This window comes from Trachemys scripta, chromosome 6 (assembly GCF_013100865.1).
Source record: "Trachemys scripta elegans isolate TJP31775 chromosome 6, CAS_Tse_1.0, whole genome shotgun sequence".
Lineage (NCBI taxonomy): Eukaryota > Metazoa > Chordata > Testudines > Emydidae > Trachemys > Trachemys scripta.
This window is the reverse complement of record NC_048303.1, coordinates 22,465,910-22,488,771: the sequence shown is the minus strand read 5'-3', so window position 1 is coordinate 22,488,771 and position 22,862 is coordinate 22,465,910. Positions and strand designations below refer to the sequence as shown.

The 22,862-nt window shown below is 44.2% G+C and overlaps 1 protein-coding gene across 1 annotated transcript; it reads right to left on the bottom strand.

The window, feature by feature from the left end:
* Window positions 1–912: 912 nt before the first annotated feature.
* Window positions 913–18,759, bottom strand: LOC117879097 (UDP-glucuronosyltransferase 3A1-like). The gene is given in 7 exon segments (XM_034774052.1): window positions 913–1,228; window positions 2,746–2,965; window positions 6,846–7,074; window positions 7,467–8,001; window positions 10,400–10,517; window positions 12,080–12,181; window positions 18,576–18,759. Coding segments are annotated over 7 exon segments (1,617 nt in total). The 5' UTR covers window positions 18,673–18,759.
* Between the last annotated feature and the right edge of the window lie 4,103 nt (window positions 18,760–22,862).

Here is a 22,862-nt window from a genome sequence, read left to right as displayed (position 1 = left end):
GAAAGCACGGACTCATCGCCCCACACAGCAATCAGATCCAAGACTTCCCGATCAGTCCATGCTGGGGCCCTCTTTCTATTCTGAGATTGCATGGTCACCTCTGCTGGAGAGCTTTGCATCGTTGCCAGTGCTGCTGATCTTGCCACGATGTCCAAACAGGAAATGAGATTCAAACTGCCCAGACAGGAAAAGGAATTCAAATTTTCCTGGGGCTTTTCCTGTGTGGCTGGTCAAAGCATCAAAGCTCGGACTGCTGTCCAGAGTGTCAACAGAGTGGTGCACTGTGGGATAGCTCCCAGAGCTATTAGCATCGAATTCCATCCACACCTACCCTAATTCGACATGGCCATGTCAAATTTAGCGCTACTCCCCTCGTCGGGGAGGAGGACAGAAATCGATTTAAAGAGACCTCTATGTCGAACTAAATAGCTTCGTTGTGTAGACGGGTGCAGGGTTAATTCGATTTAACACTGCTAAATTCGACATAACCTTCTAGTGTAGACCAGGCCTAAGGGCTCAATCCTGCAAGGTCCACTCTGGGTCCAGTCAGCAAAGCACTTACTTACATTCTTCACTTTAAGCCAGATGAGTAGGCCCATTGAAGTCAATGAGAATACCAACATGATTAAAGTTAAGCAAGTCTTTAAGTTCTTTTGATCAAAGCCAGAGTGTTCAGCACCTTGCAGGATCAAGCCCCAAGTGATGCCTTAAAAGAAGGAACATAAATTATAAGAGAGTGAATTTAAAACCAAACAAACATGCAGCTAGTTTTGTTTTTTCATCAAATGTTTATTACATTATTCCATAAAGTTAGGTCATACAGAGTGCTTGGATTATCCAGGAAATGTATCATTTCCCTCACAGTTTCCTTCAAGCAAGTGAGTCATGTCTACTAACAGCTGCTTCTCATTTTTAAAATGATGGTGTTAAACATAATTTAAAACATTGCATATTTGGTTGTTTCTGTTTCCCTGCACTGCGGATCCTAAAGACCACAGTTCTTACGAGCTTAACACAAAGGTAGATGACCCCCAGGACAGACCCTGACAAGAACAACAAAACATCCAGTAAGTACTGCTGAAACCAGGACTGCTGAAAGGCATAAGGCTGGAGGTGAGCTCCTCCCCTTGCCTGGAGGACATGCTCTAGCCATCGTCCCAGGCATTGATCTGGCGGGAGCGGGTGGGAGTGATGAATTGTGCTCAGAGACATTACTGCAGATTTATACCTGTGTGAAGAGATTAAAATGCAGAGACTTGTGGTTATTAAATGATCATAGTTGAAAGCATGGCCAAATGAAGTTCTAAGCTATTGCTCCTGGGCAGGGTTAAATTAAAGCAACCTGGGGCCCTAGCCATACCCTTTATGGGGCCCTTCATGGCCTCGCTCTGGCTCTCCTTGGGGTGGCAGCTATCAGAGTTCAGATGAATGGGGCAATTCACAGCTCTTGGTCATGCCTGCCTGAGTTTGCAGTTATTTTTTGTAGGTTCGCTTTGCATCTATAAGGCCAGGGTCTATGCTAAAAAGTTAGGTAGATCTGAAAAACTCATGCTCCTGAGTGACTAGTTAAGCCAACCTAACCCTTGGGGTAGACAGCACTAGGTTGACAGAAGAATTCTTCTGTCTTCCTGGAAGAACCACTCCCATCGCTGTAGTGAGTGTCTACACTGAAGTGCTACAGCAGCAGAGCTGCAGCACTTTTAGTGAAGACGTAGCCTCGGCATTAGAAACGTAATTTAATGAACAAATTAAAGCTGCAATTCTGATCTCATCATGGAACTCCAGGAGTGGGGCCCCAGGCAAAGGTTTGTAATGTCTGTGCCTTAATCTAGACCTGCACAAGGCACTTTAATCATTGTGAAAATATATATATTTATTCTTTTTAACTTTAATGTTAAAAACATGTATAGAAAATCTGATGTAAAGGATCATCATCTAATAACCCACTAGCCTCATTTCCCACAACGTTTGCTTTCAAAACATGTAATTTTTGAGGCTGTCTTTAACTCTATCCTTGAATGATCCAGTTTTGAAGGGGCATAGATAACCAATAATGCGCAATGAAAATAATAACCAATATGTGCAATGAAAACAAAACTAAAAGCCCTGAAACTGGGGCACAGCTTTTGAACATCTAAATTGTTCCAGAAACAAATGTGTGACACGTAATAACTTCAGTGGCTACAGATGTGTACTATGGGCACAATTGTGTGAGGTACTGACTCCCAACAACTTCCCATTGAAGTCAACTGGAGTTGTGGCTGCTTGGAACCTCAAACTTATATCCATACATATATCTGACTTTTGGCATTGACTTCAGTGGGAGCAGGAATGGACCATAAATCAGCCTTCATCTTGTTCCCATTTAAATCAATGGTAAAAGTTTCAGACCTTAAATACAATAGGAAAATTCAGAGCCATAACTTTCTCTTGCTGCAACTCCATTGGTGGAAGCAAGGATTAAAGTACAGGGGAGTTGGGAGAGAGTTTTCCTGCCTTTTCTTCTCCATTTGAGGAAGCAGTATTTCCCCACAACTCCTTGGATGGAGAGGTGAGATCTCCCCCATCCTGTTTCGATCTACTTTAACAACTGCCTGTAGGAGTAGACCATATGGTGACAAAATCTACACTACACTGCTGCTTTTGTTAACAATAGTGGAGAAATGTGGATCCAAACTATGCCAATGTAGATCTCATACCACTGATTTCACAGCGAACAGAATAGAACTACTGACAGGAACATACCTTTTGTCTTCTATAACTTGCTTCATTGTGCGAGTGAATTTGTCAGCTTTAAGCTGGTCTATTCGGAGAGTAATGCCCATATTTTTGGCCTCCACTCGGACCATGTTGTCATGCTGGTCTCCAAAAAGGGGTATTCCCACAACAGGGACCCCATGATAGATAGATTCCATCAAACTGTTCAGCCCCCCGTGGGTAACAAGCAGACGAGCCATAGGATGTCCTGGCCCAAACCAACAAAACATGTTATGTCAGCGGATGAAATTTCACCATGTTTGCACAGGTTTTAAAAGTAATTCTTTTGATTTCTATTCATAAATGTATAGAATGTGTAGCTTTATAACTATTATCTATTACTTGCAGTATAATAATGGCTAGAGGCCCCAATCAAGATCAGGGCCTTATTGTGCTAGTGCAGGGGTAGGCAACCTATGGCACGTGTGCCAAAGGTGTCACACAAGCTGATTTTTCAGTGGCACTCACACTGCCCGGGTCCTGGCCACCGGTCCGGGGGGTTCTGCATTTTAATTTAACTTTAAATGAAGCTTCTTAAACATTTTAAAAACCTTATTTACTTATATAACTAAACTATTGTTGTATGTAATTATAGACTTATAGAAAGAGACCTTCTAAAAGGTTAAAATGTATTACTGGCACGCAAAACCTTAAATCAGAGTGAATAAATGAAGACTTGGCACACCACTTCTGAAAGGTTGCCGACCCCTGTGCTAGTGTAACACTGAAACACCCCAGTCATCGGTGGGTGGCATTGAATCTGGGACTTCTGGAGCTTAGTGTTTGAGCCCCTCCCGCTTGAGCTAAAAGCCATATGGCCCTTAGCTAAGGCTGTAGAGCAGACTCATTAATCTCGAAGTAGTCTTGGTGCCACTTGATGGGACAGAGCACCACACCCAGGAGGTGTGTGGGTTACACTGGGTACTGTAAAAACACAGTATGAGACAATCCCCTACCTTGAAGAATTAATTATCTAAATAGACAAGACAGTCAAATGGTGGCAGGGGACAGATAGAGGAACTATAATAGATACCTGTGGCCATTTGGGAAATCTGTCTCTGTAAAACTTGTGAACTCTAGTTAGATTTTATTAACTTTGTATCATTATGCCTCAGTGAATATTGAATCTGGGGGTCGCCCACAGATAGAGAGCTGTTACAGGAACATCCAGGCTCATTAATATTTGAATAGGTCAACCTTGGCCATACAGTGAGTTGGCTATAGGGAGTAGCTGAAAGACAATAAAGTAATTTTTCCAGTCTGGACTTGAGTTGAGAAGTAACCAAAAAATGGATCACCTGATGGTTCACCTTGGTAACATTATGGGATTTTAAGGCTGACCAAGAGGGTCACCTGACAGAAGGGACAAGAAAGTTATAGGAAGACAAGGACTACTCTTAGGGCTAGTCTACACTGGCAAAGCCTTAATGTGCCTTGTGTGGTTGTGGTGCAGCCACCTCAATGAGGGGCATGGCTCCCAGCACTGGAAGCTGTGTTCCCAGTGCTGGGGCACTGTTTACACTGGCACTTTACAGCGCTGCAACTTGCTCATCCCCCTGCGCTCACCCTCCTGAGCGAGAAAGTTGCAGTGCTGTTAATTGCCAGTGTCGACAAGCCCGTAGTAGTGCGCACACTCACTGACCAGAACAAGAAAACAAGACTCAGGAGGAGGAAGGAAAGAGGAGAAAAGGGTCTTGGGACCCTAAAAGGACTGATCAAAACTCAAAAGGGTCTTGGACAGGTGAGGACACTGAAGGCATGTTTTTTGTGTGCAGGTTTTGTTGTGTTTCTGCATGGATCTGTAAGTCTCTATGCATTTGCATGAGTAAAATGTGAGAGTATGTTTAAGAGCTTACTTTTCAAAGCCTCTGAGTTCCTTGCTTGACTTCTCACATGTCCCCAAATGGGGTAAATTGTAAGCTGGAATGTCCATGTGGGTGCAGCTCTGGGGAAGGTGGATTTCAGCTACTGGAGAGACTTGAGTGCTTCAGCACCAGTCTTGGGGGGTTGCTTTATATAATGAAGATCATCTAACAGAACAGCTGCTCTTTGTACTGGATGTTTTATCCTGTTACATGCACTAAGTTAGAGGGAAAGATATTGCAGCAGATCTTAGATACTTTCACATGAGCTGATATGTTGCAAGAGTGACAGTGTACCCTATAAGGCTTTATGGGGAGGGGGTGCTTATAAATGTATGTATGATATAACTGGAATAGAGTTTTGCTACATATGCCATGTAACATATCTATGTAAAAGTTATGATCTACTGGTTATGTTCATCCTAGTTGTATGCAGGCACCATTTGTGTGTACAAAGTTATGTATACTTGTTTGATTTCTAAGTAAGCTTTGTGAGGCATTTGGTCAGCTTCTTTAAGAAGGAATTTGCAAGGTTAAGTACCCGATCAGGAAGCATTTGGGGAACAATGCATCTTGGAATGCTCCAATCCACATAAGAAGTCTTCCTGGAGACATAAAAGATACCATGTGGACAATGGCTTCTGCCTATAAAGACTATGAGTCATACATGGACATGTGACTCGCCCAGGTGACTCCAGAACTCCATCTTGGAGCTGGATTTTGCATAGGAGTGAGGAGGGGGGTCTCCACCCACAAGAGAAAGTCTATTTAAACCCGTGGGAGACCCCTCCATTTTGGTCTTCAGCTGGCTAAAGAGTGCCTCCCCATCCCCCAGGATACTTGGGAAGAAACTGGAACAAAGGGGTGTGAGTTATTGCTGGACTCAGGCTAAAAGAAGATTAGTCTGTAAAAGGGAGCATTCTCAAACTGGTGAGGATCTTCTGTATTCAGTGTTTGATTAGACATAGATTTGCGCATTTTATTTTATTTTGCTTGGTGACTTACTTTGTTCTGTCTGTTACCACTTGGAACCATTTAAAACCTACTTTCTGTATTTAATAAAATCACTATTTACTTATTAATTAACTCAGAGTATGCTCCTGGGAGAGCAAACAACTGTGGATATCTCTCTATCAGTGTTATAGAGGGCGAACAATTTATGCGTTTACCCTGCATAAGCTTTATACAGGGTAAAACAGATTTATTTGGGTTTAGACCCCATTGGGATTTGGGCATCTGAGTGCTAAAGACAAGCACACTTCTGTGAGCTGTTTTCAGGTAAATCTGCAGCTTTGGGGCAAGTAATTCAGACCCTGGGTCTGTGTTGGAGCAGACGGGAGTGTCTGGCTCAGCAAGACAGGGTGCTGGAGTCCTGAGCTGGCAGGGAAAACGGGGATAGAAGTAGTCTTGGCACATCAGGTGGCAGCTCCCAAGGGGGTTTCTGTGATCCAACCCGTCACAGTGACCACCTCTATGAGGGAACTATGCAAATAGAAAGTGTAAATGTGACTACTGAATGTGTGTGTGTGTGTGGTGGTGGTGGGAGATTGCAGGGAGAGGCAAATCCTGAGAAGATAGTAGGTAAAGCAGGCAATGGCTTCTAGCCTTTGTTACATCATCCAAAATGTCAGCACTGAGCAACAGAGATCTTTTCTGTCCCCTATCCCCGGGGGGGGTGAGATCCTAATCACAGTTCCAAGCAGAGAACAGACAGTTTAAATTGTATATGCACAACCAAACCTGCACTCAGATGGATTATCACAGGATATTCTATGATACATATGTAACTTCGACAGGCCCCAGTTGTCAGCAGGCAGGATCAAACCTGGGACCTTAGGAGCTCAGTGCATGAGCCTCTACCGCATGAGCTAAAAGCCAGCAGGCTGTTAGCTAAGGCTGTAGAGCAAAGTCATTTTCTCTCTCTTTTTAAGAAGTCTTGGTGCCACTGGATGGGACAGAACACCACACCCAGGAGGTGTGTGGGTTACACATAGATCTGCTCATTCCCTGTTTAGCCCTTCTGAGCCTTACAAGTTATGAGTCTGGTCCTGCTCTCATTGAAGAGGACTTTTGCCTTTAGCCTTCATAGAGCAGGATTAGGCTATCTGTATCAATGGATATTCCACTGGAAACCTTTACGGGGATTTCAATTTGCCCGAATACACAAGCACATTTCAATACCTAATGTCAGGATTTCTCCTAGATTTCAGCTACTGTGTTCCTTACCCAATAGATCATTCTGAGGGATCCAATCTGCAATTTTCACATTAGATGCCAATTTCAGCTCTTTGGGCCATTTGGAATGCTGACACCTCCAGATCACTCCTTGGGACAGGTGGGCAAAAGCGGTATTCATCTCCTGTAGTACTTCCAAGAGTGGGATTGAGGATAACATTGAGCCCAATGTCACAATGATAAAACCATCTTCTGAGTTTGCTATAAAGTCTTCAAGCTCCTGCAAAAACAAGACACAACCTTCAGATCCTAAAATGACTTCAATTACATTCAAATACTGTAGCTGCTATCTTTAAATGGCGCTCACTAATTTTACGATCATCATATTTATCATTTTATAGCATTTTCCATCCAAAAAATCTCAAAGCACTTGTCCAACTTTTATTACACCTTTAAATGCTCCTTCAAGGTAGGGTAACTATCTATCTGTAAAAATGGGTATAACAATAATCTAAAACAAAGAGGTTAATGTCCAAATTTTCAACTGTGGCCTCTAATTTGGGTGCCTTAAATTCTATATATCCTACTTAGACCAACCTAGGACCTGATTTAATAAAGAGCTGTGTATCCACAGTGCCCATTGACTTCATCTTCCAATACAAGTTTACTCACTTGAGAAAGTGGTTTGGCAGGCTTGGCCAGTAAACCTCCAATATACACAGTATTTGGAAGAAGCGGATGTGCAAATTCAAAGGAGAAGTCAGTGTTATAAATCCATAGTTCTGCTTTTAAGTAGAGCTCAGATAAAACAGGTCTGGACCCAGCTGGGAAATGCTCCTTGATGACATTTTCAAATTTGGTTTGGACTTGATATTGTACTATGGCTGAAACAAGAGACATTAGACAGTTCTTCACGCGGCCCCAGAAGTCCATGTTGTCAGCTAGGTTGGAATAAAATACTGGGACATAGGACAGGGGGCTAGGAATCCCAACCTGTGGTCCATTAGCAAAAGTTCCAGGAAACACCGCAACAAAAGGCAGGCCTAGTTTCTCTGCAACCAAGAAGGAGCAGGGATTAAAACCATCCATTACTGTTATGTCAAACTTTTCATCCTTCAAGGAATTCAGGATCTCTGATTTATTTAGTACGACGTGGCACTGATAGGCCAAGTGGTTCATAAAATCCAAGTAACGGCTGAGGTCCTCTCTGGGGAAAGATAAGACCATTTAGTTAAGTATTATAGTTTAAGCCTACCTTAATTTCTACACAGGGCTATATTCACCTGGTGGCTAAGAGTGTAAATCCCTGCGCACGTTATTGTCATTGATAAATCTCTGCCATGCAAATTTAAATATATAATAATATCTAGCTCTTATATATCACTTTTTATCAGTAGATCTCCTTTACAAAGGAAATCAGTATCACTAGCCCCATGTTACAAATGGTGAAACTTAGGCCCAGGGAGAAAAAGTGACTTGCCCAACATCAGTCAGCAGGCCAATGGCAGAGCCAATAATAGAACCTAGATCTCCTGTCCAGTGTTCTATCTACAAAACACAACGCACCATTATTGGGTTCAGTGTGCAGGTGCTGGGCAGTATTTGGTGGCCTGTGATATACGGAAGGTCAAACTAGATGATCTGTTGGTGCCTTCTGACCTTAAACTCTGACATCAGGGGAAAGAAATGTAAAGAGTAACAACAACAACAACAACAAAATCAATGAGACTTGGGCACAGGTCCTCCAATGTATTTAGGTGCCTAACTTCCATTGATTTCAAAGGGAGTTAGGTGTCTTAACATCTGGATCTAGGCCTTAGCTCTTTTGAATATCCCACCCATATATCTTCCAGCTGATGCGTACACAGAACTCTTCTTAAAGCTAAAGGGAGTTACAGGCACATTAAGTGGAGACAGCTCCTAATACGATAATTCTGAATAGAGTTGTGGAATTTAATAGGTCAGTAACCTACAGCCATTGTTCCAGATAAACTTTTAGCTCAAGCATCCTTTCTCAACTGTGTCCCATGCAACAACTGTTGTTGTTTATATTCTAATGGCATTTGTATTCTGGTGGCTGAATTTGGGTACCCTTGTGCTCAGCACTGTGCAAACACAGAATTGGAGTCTCTTCTCATTTTGGTTGATTTATGCTACTGCTTAAACTGGATGAAGGTGCAGCAAATTACTATTACTATCACACCAAACTCTGCAGTTTTGGGGCTTGATCCTGCAGAGGGCGAGGCATCAGTTCTTGGCTGGCGTGCTCAAGGGTTCAGTGGAGGCTCTCAGTTAAAAACCTATATCTGCATTTGGGTGCTGGCACAGCCCAGAGATTCCTGCATCATGTTCATCCATCGTGCAACCCAATGCAGATCTGCTGGAACTGGGTGGGGCAGATGTGTCAGGATTCAAAATGAGCCAAATTTTCACACTGCTGAACTGTCCCAGTGGCCACAGTTTCCTTTCCTCCACCCCAATGCAGGATCAAGCTCTTAATGGTTAGACAGTGCGTTGCCATGTTTGTCAGTTACATTCAAGGATCAAATTTTCTGCTATTGTCAATGGATGAAACCACCGCAGTCAATGAAATCACACGCAAAAAAATTGACACTGCGCTTCTTAAATTAGGCTAGTAAAAATGCACAGTAACTTCACATCTACGAAAGAGAGCTGGGATTAACCTTCTGCTTTATCAATTTATTTAAAGTGCAGTAAATATAGAGCTAATTGAACGATGGAAGAAATTGTTTATGAATCATTTGTGACTTTTTTTATTAATCTGCCATGAATATTATTTGCAATCAGTTATTTGATTAGCTCTGGGCCTTTGTCCATGACTTGGGGATCCTGGTGCTGACTTTTTACCTTTCAGGGAGGCTCCCGCCCTACATATGTGAGTGGGAGAGTTTTGGCTGATTTGGAGCCATCACAAAGGAGGCGAGTTGTCCGACAGATATGAATTCTCCCAGGTTAGTCAGTGCTGTGTTGACCATTAATACAGGGGACATAAGTGGTTCATAGGCCTTGAGCTAGCCCTCTGTGCAGGGATGAATTCTGGGAAGCAGGGACACAACAACCAGAAATTCTGAACCTGGAAGCAGAGGATAGAAAATTTCACACAGACTGAAGTAGTTAATTCCATATCATTTCATGCTTCCTCTGTTTCTTTGTTTTGGTCCTCATTTGGGTCTTAGCCCCATATTTGAACCTTGGCCATAAATTGAGAACTACAATGACCAGCCTGAGCACCACACCGTGAAAAGTTCTGGGTTTTTTTGGTCCCCCTCCCCCAAAGTAAAGACTGCATGAGGGTAGGTCTGATTTTGAAATCAAGAACTTGGTTTTAATGAATAACCTAATTCAGTGCAATTTTATCTTGCAGCAGGTATATCCAGGCATAAACATTGTATTGAACTGTGTGGGTCTGAGAGAGAGCGATGGAGTCCAGTCACTCAAAAAGTATATTTTTAAAAGCCCTCTTCATTATCCCAACTGTAATAAACAGGAATCTGATATTTTTAGCTATCAAGAATGGCAGAGCTTTTTCCAGACAGTTTAAACTCCTTAAGAAATTGTGCATAACAATGATGATAAAGTAATACCTGCCCTTCAGAAAATCCTCCGTGTAGTCAGCAAACCACTTCTCGTATTCCTTGAGGTAGTCCTGGCTAGCAGACCAAGCTGTAATTTGGTAGGTATTGGGCTGCTCATATTTTCACCCTAAAAATACGCATAATTAAAAAATAGACATTTTCCTTAAGCACACCTATATTTAATACAATCTTAATTTTTTTTTGTACAGCCTTTTTGGAAAATAAGATTAACAATTTTTTTAAAATTGAAACTGACTGAGAAATTAATAAGTAGTTTATTTTTTAACCACCCAGGTTTATAAGGATGGGAATCATCCAGTCTCAGAGGAAGTCCTGCAGGAGGAGAAGAAAACTCTCTGGGAACTCACCCTTATAGAGTTTACCCAAATTGTTCCATTTGATGATTATTCCCTCCACAGTGGAACAGGCACTGATTTGGCCTACATAACCCACCAATCTTCCAAGATTCATCTGAATCTCAGGATTAGCTAAGTGACATGATGGGTTATACAAGCTCCACACTTGGCAACCTGAGAGTAATGAGGGATTGTGGGCTCAGTCGGCCTTTTCCTGCCACACTTGTGAGAGATGTCCGAGGTGGAGGCAGGAGCTTAAAAGGGGAGAGCACAGCACAGCTGGTGGCACACTAGAGTGGAGTGCAGACTTGAGTCCTCAGCTCCTGGAGAAGGGCTGGCTGAAGGCAAAAGCTCTTCGAGCAACTGTTGCCTGATGCCCTGCACCCTCCTTAATGGAAAGGAAAGAATTGGTGGGGCAATTCTTGTATATTAGCCTGTGAGCCCAGCTGGGGCCACAGCCTACCAGAAGCCCTCTGATGGAAGAGAGCTTTATCTTACCAGTGGAGCAGTTATGTTCATTTCTTTTTGTGTTCATTGCCAACCCTGAAAAGGGCAGACTGTCTGGGACTGATTATCTTATGACTGGACTGGCATGGTGGAATGCCCGGACATTGCAGACTAGAGGCCAGGTGAATGCAGAAGCCTGCCTTGGGAGGCAACCTGGGCAAGAAATGCAGTGCCAAGGTCCAGAGATATGTATGCAAAGACCCTGTGCTTTTCCTCAAGCTACAGGACTCCTCACCTCCTTCTGGCTACCTGGCACCATGGTTCCACTGGAGACATGAACATTCACCATGAGTGTGAGTGAGTTAGCGACATACATGTCCAGTCTCTCTTCATCAGAACATTGCTGTAAGCAACTAACTCTTGTCCCCAAAGTACTTTGTGTGTGCTATGTTTTAAAAACCCTAATAAACCCAAAGTAGTCCAGAACACTCCTAGATGTTTCTCTTCACCGAGGGCTACTGCCCTGCCTAATTCTGTTCCCTACAGTCAGCACTTTCACAGCTAGAGCTGTCATTTAAAAAAATGTTCTTGCAGGATTTTATTTATTTGTTTATTTATTAAATGGCTGAGGCATTTTTTGCTCACATTTGCCAAAAATAGTCACCTGAGAAGGCAGAAAACTTTCATCCCAGGAGCTGAATGTTTTGAAAAGTTATGAGAAATTGAATTTATAATGTGAAAGCTTAAGGACCTTAAATATGACAAGAACTAACTGTAAGAATGATCAAAGAACCTAGCTTGTACCTGCTATGCATACGCTTTTACTAGTTATATATAATATTTATATTACTTTGGTAATAAGCTCTTCTGGGAAAGGTGCCTTTACCTGGGATCATCAGAACGCCTGTCTGTAGTAACATTCTGACTTCATGACCTCTATTATGAAGGACTTGTGAAATTTCATCCATCATAAGATAATGGCTTCCTCCTATGGATTAAAAAAGATGACAGATTATGCAATTTCCATTTTAATATGTTGATAATGCTGACAAAGTTTGGCTTCAAAAGCAGCAGCAGTAAATGGAGACATTTGCAGTGATATTTATTTATAGTTTCACTATGTAAACAAGCTAAATTGGGCTAAATTTTTTTTCCTATGATAACTCCATTTAAAACAATTGGTCCAATAGTGTCCAGTGTTTTTAAGACAAATGTGTCCCTACGCTTTTTTAAATTTTACTTTTACAAACTGTAAAATGCTAATTTTATAGACCTCATACTGTTAACATCTAGCTGACTATTTTCTATAGAGCCCATTGAGTTATTTGTATTGCAGTAGTGCCCAAAGACCCCAATCAGCATCAGGGTCCCATTGTGCTAGGGCAGTACAGGCACATGACAAGATATGAAGCCAGAGCCTTAGCTGGTGTCCCTGGAACTATGTCCGGGCACTGCTTAATGTAAGTGGGAGCTAAGAGTGCTCTGCAGCACTTCACAGTATCAGGCCCTAAGCTCATGGGGCTTGATCCTGTACTACTGAACTCAAGGGGGGTCTGTCGTTCCTCAGAGAGGCAGAAGCTACCTGTGGATGGGGGTGCAAAGGGATTGGAGGGGGAATAAAAGGAGCTACTGAGACTTGTGATAGGGAAGTGTAGGGCAGTCAGCTCCAGGCTGGGAAAGGGCATCCCAGCAGTCCTACTACCATTCTTGGGTGGCTGGTGCCTTGTTTTCCCCCCAGCCTTTCTCAGCAGCTGGTGCCCTCTTCACTGATACCCTCTGTCCCATCCCCCACCCTGATGGCTGGTGCATGTGCTCCTGCTCCTGTCCTAGTGTCTCTGCCAGGACCAGAGACGTAACTAGCTATTTTTGCACCCGAGGCAAGAATATAAAATTGCGCCCCCTCCCCCGCCCCACAAAACAAACACACACACACACACACACACACACACACCCCTAGCGCCGCCCACCCTGTGGAAACAAACCCATCTTCCACTATCCTTGCCTTTCCAAACTGCTGACTAGATAAAGCCATCAGCTCACAAGGCTGCCTAGGCGCATTCAGACTTTCCTTACCAGGCACATTGCCACTCCCAACAGATAAACTGCTGCTCTTCTCACTACACTGAGCTACTTCCAGCAAATCAGTGTTACCCTTTTCAGATTCACTTTTACAAGATGTACTAGCCAACAATCCATCACCCATCCAAAATCTACCCTTTTCTTCCTCAGTTAGGGCTTTCACCTGACCATCCGCTTTAATCTGCTCCTGAGAAACATTTTCCTGACCAATGAGATCTTTCTGCTCTTGATCTAACTCCAGATTCACTTCTGAGACATTAGACAGACATTCAGAAACTTCATTTACAGACAAACCGCTCTTCTCCTCAGACAAACCTTTGGAGAAACCTGCCCCAGGCAAATCATTGCCCACAATAGACACAGGTTTAAGATCATTCCTGTCCTGTGACTGGCTACCTGGACTGAACAAAGCTTTAACATTTTCCCCAATCAAAAGATCCTTAGGCAATAACTTCCTTACACCAGCTATAACTTCATGCTGAGTACCATTCCATTGAAGGTGGATTCTGGCTACAGGCACACTTACAGGAAACTCATAGAGGACTACAACATTCACACTCTGATTTGGTAAGTAATCTTCCTTTTTGACAAGATCTGCTTTAACAAGAGTGATGTTAGAAGCCATAATTTGCCCTAAACCCCTTTTACCATTGACTTTTACACACTCTATGAATTTTTCATGACCACTCCCATACAGAGCATTGGCACAAGTTATGGAGCCACCCTCTACTGAACACACAGTAACAGCATTTACATAAAAGGTGGCAGTGTTTGGGGTACATTTGGTTACACCCAGACAACTGCTCACAGGGCTGGCTCTAGCTTTTTTGCGGCCCAAAGCAGCAAAAAAAAAGCGCCGCCCCCCCCCCCCGCCGAGCGCCCCCCCCCCCCCCCCCCCCCGCGCGCCGAGCCCCGCACAACCGGAGCCCGCCCCCCCAGCGCCGCGCCACTGGAGCGCCCCCCCTCCCCGTGGAATGCCGCACCGCGCTCCCCCCGCCGCCCCTTACCAGGTGCCGCCCCAAGCATGTGCTTGGGTGCCTGGTGCCTGGAGCCGGCCCTGACTGCTCAGAATTATACAACATACCAACATTGTTATAAACTGGACTTTCAAGAGGATACAATTTCTGCTATTCTTCCCTTGCTTTTTTTGATTTGGAGCTGAAGTCTTTCCACTTTTGCCTTAGCTTCTAGTTCCTGCAATCGAATTTCTGCCAGTCTTTGTTCATGCTCAAGTTGCAGTTACTTGCTGCCTTTTGCATTCCAATTGCTTATGCAGCTTCTGTAGCATCAGGTAAGGGCTGTGCTCCTGCCTTCTGATTACTGGCCTTTAACAGATTTCTCAGTTATTGATTTGTAGCTTTCTTTCTAAACCTTATCCACTTTTCTGAACACAAATCTTTCAGGGCTTTTTTGTCAAGGCCCTCATATGCTCTTTGCTCACCCATTGCAACTGCTCTTTAACCAACCAAACTCTCAATCCCAAAATTCAAATTTGGATAGCGTGGGGTCCAAAGCTTAATTGACCCAGTTCTGTAGATCCTAGCACGACTACGCCACTGTAACGATGCTGGTTCTGGTGGAACCCAACTGAGAGTATCAATTCAGGACAAATTGCTTAAAACAGGGCAGTTACAGCCCAAGGCGAGGGGTTTTCCACCTTTAAGACAAACCAAACCAGCCAGACAAAGAGGACTTCGGTCTCAGCCCACTGCCTAACCACAAGTCACACAAGCAATTCCCTTAGAAACCCCAGTTTCCCAGTATCACCACCAGTGCCACTCGTTATGGGGACAAATGGTTATGAAAATCAATACCCCAGTAAAAGAAAAAGGGTTCTCCCAATCCCAAAGGACCAAGCCCCAGACCCAGGCCAATATACAAACCAGATCTTACCCACAAATCACTCCATTGCCAATCCTTTAGAATCTAAAATCTAAAGGTTTATTCATAAAAGGAAAAAAATATAGATGAGAACAAGAATTGGTTAAATGGAATCAATTACATACAGTAACGGCAAAGTTCTTGGTTCAGGCTTGTAGCAGTGATACAATAAACTGCAGGTTTAAATCAAGTCTCTGGAGTACATCCATAGCTGGGATGGGTCATTCAGTCCTTTGTTCAGAGCTTCAGTTTGTAGTAAAGTCCCTCCAGAGGTAAGAAGCAGGACTGAAGACAGGATGGAGATGAGGCATCAGCCTTTTATAGTCTTTTCCAGGTATAAGAACACCTCTTTGTTCTCACTGTGGAATATTACAGCAAAATGGAGTCTGGAGTCATATGGGCAAGTCCCTGCATACTTTGCTGAGTTACAAGGCATATCTGCCTTCTCTCAATGGGTCAATTGTATATCTGATGGTGCTTAATAGGCCATCAAGCAGGCTAGGCAGAGCTAACACCAACTTGTCTGAGATGTCACCCAGAAGCATAGCATAAGTTTGAAATAAGACAGTATAAAGCCAACCTTCATAACTTCAACTACAAAAATGATACACACATAAAGAGCATAATCATAACCATCAAACCATAACCTTGTCTTAGACACCTCATTTGACCCCGTTTATACAAGATTTGGTGCCACTTCAGGACTTTGGTTGCACCTATGTTCTATATGGTCCCAGATTATGTCAATAACGTCACAGCCAAAAAGGAAGGTGGTGGGTGGGGGAAGAAACAGCACGCATAGGGTGACCAGATCACAGCAGTAAAATAGTACCTGCCCCCTCCCCGCTCGGCCCCACCATCACACCCCTCTTCACCCCCTAGCCCGCTGCTGTCTTGCTGAGTCCCTCCTAGTCAGTCCCCCACTCACTACTCACCTCCTTTCACCTTCTCCCTCCCCTGACCTAAATCCCCATGCCCGCGCCTAGAATCCCTGATGGCTCACTGCTCATTTCTTTGCCCACCCGCTCACCCCCGACTCACCGCTCGCCCTCCCCACCCCAAGTATAAAGCCTCATTCAAAGACCCAGGGGGTCACTATATTAATGCACACACCAGTCAATCAATGCAGTACCAAAAATTAAAATACTGAAAATGGATGCCCTCCTCCATCCACCGACTTGCCTCCTCACCCGTGCTCCAAGTATGGGGGCAGCAGGTTTGTAGAAATGTTGGTGGTGCCCAGAACACTCAGAGCTCCCTCCCCCCGCAAACTCTGCCCCCCACCTGCCTAAGGCTCTGCGAGGGAGTTTGGGTGGGGGGGAGGAGGTCTGGGGTGCAGGCCTTAGGTTGGGACAGGGGATTGGGGTGTAGGACGGTTGAGAGGTTGGGCTCTGGGATGAAGTCTGGGGTGCAGGCTCTGGGACAGAGTTTGGGTGCTGGATGCAGGCTCCGGGCTGGGGCACGGAGTGGGGTGCAGGATGGGTGGAGGAGTGCAGGCTCTGGGAGGGAGTGCAGAGGGTTGGGTGCAGGCTCTGGGACAGAGTTTGGGGGCGGGAGAGGGGGTGTGGGCTCTGGGAGGGGTGGTGGGTGCTGGGGGGGAGGGGACTGCCATCACATGTGGCTTCCTTCCTCCTCTGCTGCCCCTCACTGGGGGTGGGGGGATGGGGCTGCCCCTTGCCCAGTTTGCAGGAGTGGTGGCTGGGGGAGTGCGGATCACAGTATCAAACACTCACCAAAGCCCCAGCAGCTGCTCAAGTGAGTGAGGTCACTGCCGATGATCCTGTTGCCCACCGGAAGCCCCCTTAGCATCTCCTCCAGGTGGGTGCTGGGGGCGGGGAGGGCTGCATCTGAGAAGCATGTGTGTGGCTCCATTTTCCCCCTCCCCCCTTCCTGACTTGCAGCAGCCAGCTGCTTGCCCTCAGCTCTCTGCCGGCTGGTTGCCATAGAGGCAGCAGCAGCCAGGAGAGCCGCAGCTTTCGGTCTGGCAAGGACACTTGCGCCCCTCGTCTCTGAGTGCCCGAGGCAAGTGCCTCACTCTCCTCGCCCTCGTTACGGCACTGGCCAGGACCCACTGTGGCTGGAAAAAGGGCCCAGGCTGGGCAGTCTTACTTGCCCCCCATCTCCTCTGCTGCAGTGGCCACTCCAGCCCTTCCTCTGGGTCCCACTCGTATCTCATGTGTATTGGGGGGAACCACAGCGGGGTCCTTCTCTTGTTTTTGCAAGAGTGCTGGGTGGAGATGGAAAATATCAAGGGTGATAGAAACAGGGGCACTAGCATGCTCCTGCTCTCCCCGCCCCCTGGTTCTGCCACCCTTGTTACTCTTTTGCATTGGTCTGCCAGTCCCATGCTCACTTACGAGCTGAGTATGGCATATTGAGGATGGTGTTGGAATTGCAATTTATCACTTTGAGAGTTGGGGTGTGTGGAGGATGGTCTTGCTTGCAGGTTAGGGAACTCTGTAGTAGAGCACGCAATCTGGGATGGAAGCAGCAGTCAGTCTGGAAAAAAACGGCTTCAAGCCAGGTGGGGTGTAAAAAGCAGCCTGCTTTGTGTGTGTCTGTTTTTGTTCACTGTGTGTTCTTGTTCTGTGTTCTAAGAATAAAAGTAGTGCAGCCTTCCAGACAGAGTATTTCCTGTTTTTTTTTTTAAATCTAATTTCTGTTTGTATACTGTTAGGGTAACCAGATGTCCCAATTTTATAGGGACAGTCATGATATTTGGGACTTTTTCTTCTATAGGTGCCTATTACCTCCCACCCCCTGCACAGCATTCAGATCTACTCTTGTTCTGGAATGTGAGTGAATGTGTATTTCTTTGTTAATGTTGCCTTTTTTCATTATTTCCTTTGGAATGTCACGGTTGTTTTGATAGTTGGGAATTTAACCAAGTGAACTCTCTCTGGATTACTTTCCTTGTCATTAGACTTGTTGCCGGGGTAGGAATGTTATTTCTGTAATACAGAAATAATGAAAAAAGGCAACATTAACAAAGAAATACACATTCACTCACATTCCAGAACAAGAGTAGATCTGAATGCTGTGCAGTCATATGGATTTAAAAAAGCACATTGAACACTGCAATACATGTCCTGTAATCAGAGCTCACGGGGGTCACGGCATGTACCAGGCATAAGGCTCCCCTTGGATAAGTGTCTTTTGGCCAGCTAGTGTGAGGCTCATTTGAAGTATCACTTCTGCTCTTTCCCATTCCTATCTACTCAGCCTTCCTTTCCTCTGTCTCAGAGCAAAACAGTCTCCCAGCTTGACCACTCCTTTAAATGCATGCACTGCAAACTGTCCCGTGCAAAAGAAAAAAAGTACCTTTTGTCTTGTCAGAGGAAAACATGCATGTGCTTTAAAAAGCTTGGAAGATTATGCAAGACTCTTGTGCTGTGCTATCCCTTGGCTACCTGAGCACTCACCGATGAAGGACAGAATCAGGATCTTGAAGGCTTCAGTGAGTAGGAAATGCCGCAGAAAAAGCAAAGCAAGAAGCAGCCCTCTCCCTCCAGCCATCATCCTGAAGCAAGCCACACCTCCAGAACACAAACAGGCAAACTTCCCTGGACCACTCGTAATGCTGCACTGCCATACTGGAGTCAGGGAAGTAAAGAGAGTGAGTGTGTGTGTGTGTGTGTGTGTGTGTGTGTGTGTGTGTGTGTGTGTGTACACACCATGGAGGGCAGTAAGCAGCATGGAGTTAGTTTTACATGGAGTCTGCAAAAATCCCAGCAATTGTTCCTGCTCTGAAATCTAAGAAAAGTTCCAACGCACTACACTTTGTAAATAAGATCAGTTTAAGTCAATCTTAGAACTAATATAACAAATAGAGTGAGCAATGTTCTGTATGTTTATTCTGAACAAGGACATGAAACAATCACCAAAACATGAATTCACAGTAGCCTTGTAAATGTGTAAAATAGGTAGTGACTAGAAAAAAGATGGTAGGGAACAGACAGTGTATGTGCAATGCGTGAACAGCTCGTGATCTGTATAGAGATTGACAAAGAGTCCTGTGGCACCTTATAGACTAACAGACGTATTGGAGCATAAACTTTCATGGGTGAATACTCACTTCGTTTGATGCCACATGCATCTGACGAAGTGGGTATTCACCCACGAAAGCTTATGCTCCAATACATCTGTTAGTCTATAAGGTGCCACAGGACTCTTTGTCACTTTTTACAGATCCAGACTAACACGGCTACCCCTCTGATACTTGTATAGAGATTGATTCCGAGAAACTAACGAACCAGTGATAGATTGTGTGATACGATGTAGAACAGAAGGCACATGTTGCAGTTTGTTTTAGAATGGATGTATAAATTCCTTTATCAAGTGATCCATCCCCTGTCATCCACTCCCAACTTCTGGCAGTCATGTTTAGGGGCAACCAAAGCATGGGGTTGCATCCCTGACCATCTTGGCTAAGAGCCATTGATGGACTTTTATCCTCCATGAACTTATCCTAATTCTTTTTTGAACCCAGTTATACTTTTGGCTATCAGAACATCTCCTGGCAACGAGTTCCACAGGTTAACTGTGTGTTGCAGATAAATCTCTGCATTACGCATCTTCACATAACTTTCATATGACTTTGTATTATGCCTCTATTTTCATACAACTTTGTATCAGATCCTTATATAGAAAACTTTGTATTGAGTCTTGGTATAATGTTAAAAAAAAGTCTTTTTGCTAGGAGTAGAATAGGATCTCCCCCCCACACACACACTTTTAATCAATTGCCCTATTGAATGAACGAGGTGTGAATGAGTAAGGCGTGGAAGGCAAGCACCTCCAGACAGCTGCAACAGTTGGAGAGGGGATGGAAGCCAGACCCAAGAACAATAAAACTTCTCAAATGGGCTCACTAAAGAAGAGCAGACATATTGACGGCCTTGGGGGTTAGAAGCAAGCACCTTCTTTTGAAAACATCCTCTTTGAACAGCATTGGGACAACACCCAGAAAGAAGCAGCACAAAGGACCAACAGACAGATACAGATTTTGAATCTGGTATAGATTTGCATGAGAGGGAAGCTGTTATAAATGTGAGGTGTCTTGCAGAGGACCCTGGGTCTCGTCTTGTCAACATGGGAGCATCGATCCGGATCGGCAGAAGCCCGGCTCCACCCCTCCCCTATCTAACTCGCCTGGCCAGTAAAGTTAAGGGGAGCAACTAATTTGTAACAACAACAAGACGGAGTATGCTTGTGTGTGTGTATGTGAGTGCATAAGTGTAATATATATCATATGCATATGATAGTGTTGATTAATACATGTATTACCAATAAATGTGGCGCTTTGCCTTGTTCCCCCTGAAAAGATCCTGTGCAGTACTTTAAGTACAACAGTGTTGTGTGAAAAAGTACTTCTTTAGGTTAGTTTTAAACCTGCTGTGTATTAATTTTATTGGATGACCCCTATTTCTTGTGTTATGTGAAGGGGTAAATAACACTTACTTTCACCACACCATGCATGATTTTATAGCTCCCCTTAGTCATTCCTTTTTGAATCTTAACAGTCCTAGTCTTTTTAATCTCTCCTCATATGGAAGCTGTTCCATACCCCTAATCATTTTTGATGATTTTTAATTGCATTTTCCAATTCTAATACATCTTTTTTGAGATGGGACAACTAGAATTGCACATACTAATCAAAGTGTGGGTACCATGGATTTATATAGTGGCATTTTGATATTTTCTATGTTATCTATCCCTTTCCAAATAGTTCCTAATATTCTGTTAGCTTTTTTTTTTTTTTTTTTGACTGCTGCTGCACATAGAGCAGAAGTTTTCAGAGAACTAGACACAATGTCTCCAAGATCTTTCTTGAGTGGTAAACAACTAATGTAGACCCCATCCTTTTGTATGTATAGTTTGGAAAACATAATCCCATGTGCATTACTTTGCACTTATCAACACTGAATTTCATCTGAAATTTTGTTGTCCAGTCACCCAGTTTAGTGAGAACCCTTTGTAACTCTTCACGGTGAGCTTGGGACTTTATTATCTTAAGTAATTTTGATTATCTGCAAACTTTTCCACCTCACTGTTCAACTCCTTTTCCAGATCATTTATGAATATGTTGAACAGTACTGGTCCCAGTACAGATCCTTGGAGGGTCCCGCTGTTTAACCTCTCTTCATTGTGAAAAATGACCCTTTATTCCTGCTTTTGTTTCCTATCTTTTAATCAGTTCATGATTTATGAGACCACCTTCCCCCATGTCCCATGACTGCTTGTTTTGCTTAAGTGCCTTTGGTGTGGGACTTTGTTAAAGGCTTTCTGAACGTCAAAGTACACCACATTGACTGGATCACCCTTGTTCACCCTCAAAGAAATCTAATAGATTGGTCATGCACGAGTCTCCTTTAAAGAAGTCATGTTGACTCTTCCCCTAACAAGTTTTCATCTTTGTATCTGATAATTCCGTTCTTTACTATAGTTTCAATCAGTGTGCCTGGCACTAAAGTTAGGCTTACCGGCCGGTAATTGCCAGGATCGCCTCTGGAGCCTTTCTAAAAAATTTACATTAGCTATCTGCCAGTCATCTGGTACAGAGGCTGATTTCAGCAATAGGTTATATAGCATAGTTATTAGTTCTGCAATTTCATATTGTATTTTCTTTTTTTCTTGGGTGAATACCATCTGGTCCTGGTGACTTATTACTGGTTAATTTAACTATTTGTTCCACAACCTCCTCTATTGACACCTCAATCTGGGACAGTTCCTCAGATTTGTCACCTAAAAAAAATGACTCAGGTGTGGGAATCTCCCTCACATCCTTTGCAGTGAGGACCAATGGAAAGAATTCATTTAGCTTGTCTGCAATGGCCTAGTCTTCCCAGAGTGCTCCTTTAAAACATCGATCATCTAGGAGCCCCACTGATTGTTTGGCAGGCTTTGTGCCACTGATGTGCTTTAAAACATTTTGCTGTTAGTTTTTGTGTCTTTGGCTAGTTGCTTGTCAGATTATTTTTTCACCTGATTACCGCATATACTCGTTCATAAACCGAATTTTTTTAGTAAAAAAGGGAAGCACCGGAGAAGGGGGTCGGCTTATGAACAGGTATAGAGAGGGAGAGGTGGGACACAGCCCCTCCCCCCAACAGAGGGGGCAAGGAGAGGCAGCACAGCCAGCAGAGACAGAAGGGAAGAGGCAGGGCCAGAGTTTCTCCACTTCTGGCCACGCTGCTCTCCCCCCAGCCTCCAAAGCAGCTGCAGCTCCGGGGCTGGCAGGCTGCAGCCCTGCCGCTCAGCCCCACAGAGCAGGCTGTGGCCACACTGCCCGGGCGCCATAGCACCCTAGCCTGAAGGGGTCAGCTGGTCACAGTTGCTGTGACCTGTAGGCCCTGTGTGTGTGTGTGGTGGGGGGGGGTGTTAAAATTTGACATCCTAAAGGAAACTATATTTTTATTTGAAGTAATTGTAATCATGAATCCCCAGGAAATGCCCTGGACCAATGGTTTTTATAGTCATTGTAACAAAGATGCTCCAACATTATCATTGTCCAGAGCTAATTATAGGAAAGAGGTCCATCATGCTGGACATTATGATTATGTATGGACCACCTTCTGTAAACACCTGCTCCTCCTGGGCTTGGTTTCCAAAATGTTTAGTTATGACTCTTGCAATGGAACAGCCGTAATTGGATCTATAATCTGTGAATTACCAGGAAGGGCTCCATGGGACACTGACTGGCCACAGAG